This window comes from Zea mays, chromosome 5 (genome assembly GCF_902167145.1).
Source record: "Zea mays cultivar B73 chromosome 5, Zm-B73-REFERENCE-NAM-5.0, whole genome shotgun sequence".
NCBI lineage: Eukaryota > Viridiplantae > Streptophyta > Magnoliopsida > Poales > Poaceae > Zea > Zea mays.
The window spans coordinates 206,457,662-206,465,479 of record NC_050100.1 but is presented as its reverse complement, the minus strand read 5'-3'; the positions used below and the strand labels follow the sequence as shown (position 1 = coordinate 206,465,479).

The 7,818-nt window shown below is 39.8% G+C and overlaps 1 protein-coding gene across 1 annotated transcript; it reads right to left on the bottom strand.

Annotated features, from left to right (window-relative positions):
- Positions 1–631: 631 nt before the first annotated feature.
- Positions 632–6,956, bottom strand: LOC100283476 (uncharacterized). The gene is given in 13 exon segments (NM_001156376.1): positions 632–1,102; positions 1,177–1,221; positions 1,716–1,830; positions 1,961–2,103; positions 2,188–2,278; positions 2,390–2,506; positions 4,045–4,183; positions 4,279–4,327; positions 4,431–4,520; positions 4,641–4,735; positions 4,818–4,908; positions 5,716–5,893; positions 6,727–6,956. Coding segments are annotated over 13 exon segments (1,317 nt in total). The 5' UTR covers positions 6,810–6,956; the 3' UTR covers positions 632–1,021.
- Between the last annotated feature and the right edge of the window lie 862 nt (positions 6,957–7,818).

Sequence of the window (7,818 nt, the reverse complement as noted above, 5' to 3'; positions counted from 1 at the left end):
TTAACTACATTAATGATCCAAAGTCTCAGAATCCTACTCCCACCAATTCACTTATGGTAGTCCTATTTCACCTTGGCACAGTTACCAAGGAGAAGAACTCTTGCTTATCATCTAATTAATTACATCATCAAACACTCCCTTTTTTGCGAAAACTCATCAATATTGATGTTTTCATATATATACACCAGTCTTTTTTCTAGATGAGTTACTCTACACGAAGACCTAAACATTCGTTTATATCAGATTTGGGACCACAACTCAAATAAGACTATCAAAAATGAAAAACTCAATTTTGAAAATATGACTATCAAAAGTGAATGGAGGGAGTATCATACAATCGCTTAGATGTGTCTTGTATTTTGAAAACCGTTCTAGGTCTCTAGTTTGTGTGTGCCCTTAGACACTCTGAGGGCTGTGGGTGTCTGCCTGTCTCTTTCCGCTCAGCCAGGCAAATAATTTGCAGTCCAACTGAAATTCACATTAATATCTTGCCGAGGCAGTGCTCGACTCATAAGCGCCAAAACCGGCAATCATCACAATCAAATAAACTTTATATACAGCAATATTTAAGGGCACAATGTACCTTCCTATCAGACACTACAATTGTCAAACACTAACAACGTACCAGATCTTTGGCAGCGAATGTTTGTTCACACTGTTATGCAAGTGAATCCATACATCCATTTGAGGGAGAAAACAATACAAACTGAACAGGTGTATTGATCAACAAACAAGGAAAGCTACAGCCAAATATACGAGCAAAAAATAATCCCTACTACAAACAGGGCATGGAGGGAAGAACAGAGATCCCAGACTACAATGGAAATAAGAAACACAGAAAATTGTCTGATCTGCCCTGCCCCACCCTCTGTTGAAGTACAAAGTTTCAGATACTTGTGTCACAATATATGCGCTTTATGATCATGCATGATGCCACAGATTGATCTCTGTGGATAGCTGCTCAATGGAGACCAATGAATATCATTTGTCAATAATATCTTGATCTTGTATGGATTTGTTGCTAACACCTTATCTCATATGATCCAGCCCTTGTGATGTAGCGAACCCACTCAACAGTGTTATAACCACTCTTCTCCCAAACCTGGAAAATGTATCACTATGAGATTTTCCATCTCAGATGCTACAAAGTTTCAAACCAAGACTTGGTGCACATACCTTAAGGAAGCGAACACGTAAACCAGAAGCAGTGAACATTGGAACCTACATGACCAAGAAACACCACTACATCAGATAGAACTAGGGCTGACAATAGGCTATAAATTTTGCACTATAAGATTTAAGGATCGAATCGGGTTAGGATCGAGCTCTATTTCTAGTCATTTTTTAACTATAATTTATTTAGGGCCTTGACATTTTGTGAAGAACCATTTGGATCACGATCCAATACCACCCCTAGATAGAACACGGAGGATACTGCTCAGAGAACAGTCAAACAAAGAATAACAGTATGATTAACATATTCTATAATAATGACAAAGCACGACCAGAATACATGACAATAGAAACCAATGTCTCGAAACAAAATTCCGATGTCAGAAACTACAAAACTAAATTTCTTGTAAGTCCAAGCACAATTCATAAGCAAATAATGTATATTTAAGCTCTCTGCTACTATCCATATCCAGTTCCGAATTGCAATAGACAAAATAAAGCAAAAAAAATGTGTGTCCTCCAATTGGGGGCAAGTGTATTACCTGGAATTCCATCTGGATAGGTGGTCTGTTCCATGACTTCTTTTCACCCATAGTAGAAATCAACTCCACCTCTGCGCTCATAGTTGCCTCAGTCTGCCCAGGGAATTTCCTGATCCTGTAGTTTCAAAAGTGTGTATCAGTTACATAGGTTTACTACTTGCAATTGCAATGTGAGTGGAAAAAGTTATTAAAAGGGCAAAGTAACTCCCAGTGTACAAATGTACAATAAACAATGTAACACATACTTCCACACCAGTGAATCAATCGAAGCATTGTATTTTGCTTTGCCTGATGTTGTTTGGAAACTAGTCTTAGCTGTCTGCTTCGGAACTGGAACCTTAACAACGACACCAAGTGCAAACATCTTAGCACCGAAAACACTCTTGACCTTTATCAAAAAAAAAAAAACAAAGTTCATGTTAGCAAAATCCGATTGTCACCCCCAGGTACCCACTCATGTACATATTCTTACTTTCACGTTGATCTCCATGCGTGTTCGGCCCAATTCCTTGATTGTCGGCAGAACACGGAATGGAAGGTTTACACCCTCTGTGATTCGATACCTACAACAAATTTATCTATCACAACTGAAAACCCAGCCAAAGTGCATTTAATAGTGCAAGTCATTAGCAGGGACAAAATTACAAACATAAAAGAGGAATCAGAAGATTTACTTCATCAACTCAAATTCACCGTCAGGTGGCACGAAACTGACTGTCTTTTCTGAGTTAAATCTTGTTAAGTTGACACACTGGTGGAATGTGACATCATCAAGTTCTATAGTCTTCCCACTGTAGAGCAAGAGAAGACACAATCAGTAACAAATTTAGCAAAGATGACAAAAAAAAGTTCCAAAAAAATTGTATTAATGAGCAAAACTACCACGATCTGCACAGGTTTCCTTTTGAAATTTTATATCAGATTTTGTCACAGGACATCAAACATACGTCGTATTGGCCATTTCATACCATTTCATAGTACCGCAAGCGCTGAAACAAGGCAGGTACCATTATGGCATTATGAAAGTGTGGGTCTTTGCTGTAGCACACTGCAATGATTATAAGAATCATTTATGTGATTCTAGGAGAGGAGTGTGAATTCACTTTTTGCCCTTGCCTTCATCTTTGGCTGGCGGTGTGGACATCCCCCTCTCATTCACCCAAAACCTCCACCTTCTTGCCGCCGAGCAAGAGCACAAGGACGGGGTCAGCTCAATGTCGTAGGTCGGAAGGTCGAGTGCGCCCAGTGCTGCCACGGCCTGTCAGGACAGCATGTTGATATCGCCCATGTAAATCACAGGGAACGGGATAAATGAGCCGGTGAAGTGGCAGTCCACATTCACAACAACCTTGCAGTACACGATGTTCACTCGCCCAGTGATGAGGTTGTTCTAATGGACGTAGAGGCCTGGCGGGTTGGAATACCATAACTCATCATTTTTTAGTGTGGGGACACAGACTTCCAGGACTACCTGATAGGTGTTTAGCGGAATGCTCACAAGCTTGGACTGGGAATCCAACGAGTTCTGGATGCAGAATTAAAAGCCACTGCTGTTGCTCATGCCCTCCGAGATTGTACCACTCCGGCTGTTTTGGTGTCGCCTGATCTGGGTCCATGGAGCCAGTAGTAGAAGATCGTGCGTCGGCAGGGTTAGCAGGGGGCCATGGAACTCAAGGGGCACACTGACGTAGTGCATAGGTTGTGGACGAGGTTCTTGAGCATGACAGAAAGCACGCTATCGGGCAGGGACCGAAGCAGCGTAGAATAGCATGTGACCTCCTTGCGGGAGGTCCATCAGATGACATTGGGGTGGGGGTGGAGCGGAGGAGCTCAGCACTGTCGAGCTCGAGCCAGACGACTGTGGTGCAATTGTACCGATAACAGTGATGGTGGTGAAGGAGAGCACTATGATGGACACAGGGAACCTGGAGAGCAGTGCGTACGCAGGCTTGGCAGGTGTTACCATAGGTGTTGATGGAGTAAGAGAGCAATGGCACGACAGGTCTTGCTCTGCTGCTGTGAGGCAAGACGCATCTGTGCTTCGAATAGACGAGAGATGATTGAGAGAGGGATGTGTCACCACGACTCTACATCACCAGGAGGATGAAGATAAGGCAAGGGCAAAAAAGTCAATGCACCCCTTCTCTCTAATAAAATTGCATAAATGAATATTATCATAATTGACGTGTGCTGCAGCAACACTTTCATAATGGTACCTGGCATATTTCAGAGCTTGAGCGTGAAAATGGCCCATACCATGTAACATGTATGTTTGATGTCCATGTCCTATGGCAAAATTCACCTTTTATAATAATCAAGATATGGTTACCTCTTTGCTGGTCTGGACTTTAGTTGGGCCTCTTTTTCAAGTCCAATCTTGTCATTTAATCCCAGCTTCAGATCAGGCATTCCAGAAAGGAAGCATTTCATAAGAATCTTTCCCGTCACATCACATCTTAGAACACTCCCTGCAGGAATGACACATTTATGTACACAAGGAACATCAATTAATACAAGGTAAAGACAACTGTGCAGTCCAAAATTAGGTTGGTCCATAGAGTACCTTTCGAAGACATAAGAAGGTTTACACTCTCAACTATGTCCAAGAAAACCTGATGAAAAAAAGATTACTCCACTAGTGCAACTAGTAGATGAACAAAAGTGCAAAGAATGGGATCAAATAAGACGAGAGGTACACATGTATAGTTTAAGCACCTCATTCTTCTTGTACACAAGTCCCTCTCTTCTCCAACCAACAGCGCCAGTGACTTGAAGAGTCGCATTTGGAACAGGCTTCTCTGAGGGCTGTAAGTGCATAAATGACAAGAAAATCAGATGGTTTCATAGAAAAACAAAACTATCATCATACAATTCGAGGTAAATTTTTAGCACATTCTATCAAAATTCAGGTTTGATTTTTCTAACCTTTGAGGAAAATGGTGACCGAACACCTTCTTGAGTTATATACAACTTCAAAATTTCAGGTGACAGGTTTTGAGGATAACCAAAATCCATGATCTCTGTACAATTATCGATGTCTGGATGAATGAACAGAAATACTCATGTTGCATTATGCAGGCAAAGAATAGGATGCTTAATTACCATCAAGAAGTTCATATATCAAAACAAAGTTATTCCTGATAGCGTCTTCATCAAAAGCTCCACCGAAGTAGGACTTGAAGAGAGCCACCGCCTGATAGTTTCGAATAATATTAAGTAGTTAAGTCAAAGTGATACAGAATGAGATAAATCACCGCGAGTTATTTAGAAAACAACAGGACATTTTTAAAGTTCTTCACATTGAACTAATAGCTAAATTTAATTTTTAAATCATGCTAACTTGTTCATATGAGAAGGGTTGTGGTTTCATTCAAAGTTCTAAACAAGTGCTCATGAAATCATACAAAGCAGACTACATCACAGTAGTCCTATTAGAATATGTCAACAAATATAAACAATAATGAAGCGCACAAGCACAAGAAACCGTAAGATTTTTTGTGTTCCAAGGTTACTAGCATATCATGAATACCCACTGTTAGCAAAAAAAAAGTTCTATTTGCAAAGTAAAGCCAACCTAGATGGCATAATAAACTAAGCTCATGGATCCTTTTTTTAACTCTCTTGAAATATCACAGAACAATGTTTATCAGGCAACTCATAAAATTTGTATAGCTCAAAGTGACAAATCGGTTCCTCTTTGAGTCTCACAAATTTTTACCCACCTACTCTATATTTTCTCTACGCATATCTGCAACATTATATGCACGGACTTGGTTATGATTATGAAAATAATGGAAATGGAATGCAATAGCGAGCAAAATAAGTGGCTGATTCCTCCTTTCATTCTAGAAAAATAACATGCAAAACAGGTAGGTGGAATTCATAAAAACTGTCATTTTAATATTTGTATTTCAAACTCCTAAACCAAGACTGTAATATGATTTCATGGACTATGCAATTTTCGTTTTAATGCATGCATATCACAGAAAGGGTAGCATACCTCGACAACAAATTTGAAAGCACATGCAACATTAGCATTGCTGCTAACTACGATCACAATGTAAACATTACTGATCCTCATATAAAGGAAGGAGCAGCCTCCTATTTGACGAACAGGGCATGTGCCAAGTTCTTTTGTTTGCATGATATGCATTCTGAACGCATCAACCATATTTCCCCTGCATAAACATACATGAAAACACTAGTCACTAAATTTATGTTGATCAAGATAAAGTAAACAAAACATGTGAATAAAGGCACCAAAATGATGCCAAATAAATATAAAATAGTAGAAACAAGGGAACAGATGGTGGTAGTAAATTAGCGTCGTCATGAAAAATAAGCCATTTTAAAAAAGGAAATAAAATGACTTACTGAATATATGCCTTATACTAGTGTAAGTGAAACAATATCGCTTGGTACGAATGTATAACAAACAAAGATTGTTTCAGACTCAAGCTGTCAAAATGGGGTTCAGTTCATAAATTTTCTCTGCAGATATCACTAATGCAAAATCGCACTATGAATGATCAAGTCAACTATGCAGCAATCGACTTTGTGAGCACTCGCTGATTCGCTACAACAAAATTTAGTCCCTAAGCAAGTTGGGATAAACAAGTTGTGGATAGTCTGGAAAAAAAATCTAGTAGCCTAGTACACAGACACATCTTTTAGACAGTCCTAGGTGAAGCACTCTAGGTGAATCTAACGAATTCACCGATTAAGTGATTAATAATCTATTTTCTAGATTCCAGAGAGCAAGCATACCGAGAATTAAGCATCCTTCCAAAAATGTAACGCTCGGCATGACTGTGACACGACCCAATTTTAGCAGCTAACGAATCAGATCAGCTAGGACTGCTTCCCATCTCGGTCCAAGCGGAATTTTCAACAAGAAAAATGGATGAAACTATATAATCGCGATCTACGAAGATGCGAGCTAGAAGCGAACTAATCGGTCCCTCCCAGGGCCGTAGATCTAGCGCTCCAAGCCCACCGCGGCACAACATACCCAACATCATCACGGTAGAGGCGGTTGATGAGGACGTCCCCGCGAAGGTTGAGGAAGTAGATGGCCGACGCTGCCACCGGCATCGTCGCCCGCCTTCCCGCCGCCCTTATCTCGCGGCCGGTTCCACGGGCGCGCCTTCAGGTACAACTCGAGCGACGGTGATCTGCTGAGTCCGTAGCTCGCCGGACGGTGAGGAGGGCGCGGGGTTTGGTTAGATCTGGCGGCAGCACGAGGTCTTCCCCGTCCGGGACGGGAGCTTACGGTGTGTTCTTTTTTGCAGAATAGACCTTTCTGGATGGCATATTTGCTTGGTCGTAGCGTCAACTTTTAATTTAAACTTGTGCTGAGTTCAGACCTGGATTTTTCCCCGAAAAGAAAACAGTATAATAATATTGAAAAAAACCCTGAAACGGTGGTAAAAATAATTTGGATTGTTTAATACAAAGAAGTAGAAGAATGGTTTAGGTACTACCTTGGCCTCGAGAAATTCTAATCCAAAACATAAATATTTAGGATCTATTTAGGATAGCTCCATCAACACTATATTTATTAAAAAAAATCAGCACTATATTTATTAAAAATAGATTTACTTCACGAAAAGTTACACGAATCGTCTAGCTCTATAAAATTTGGATTAGAGTAGATCTATGGTTAGATTCACTATTTTAGTAGAGCTCCTCAAGGATGCTCCAACAAACTTAAATTGTTGAAGTTAGAAATAAAATACCCACACTATCACTCGTTACACAACGTATCAATTTATTGTATTTCTCTCTTCTTTCTCGGTTTGTGTTTTCTTTCTTTCCTCGTGACTACTTAGAAGAGAAATGACTTTAAATCATTTTCTATATTAATTTTGTTGTTTAATGACCATTACAATGATATAGACTGACTAGTCTGACAAGTATTTGATTCATAGGTTTATAAGATTGACTTCAGAGTTTCTAAGTCAGAAACCGTTTAAATCCAGCCTTAGAGGGATAAATCTTGGGATAAAAGAACTAGCAATAGTTCTATACTATGGATAAATTCTAAATACCTCTAAGAACATATTCGATAGATTAAAGAGGTTGGATAGCTCTGTTTCAACTG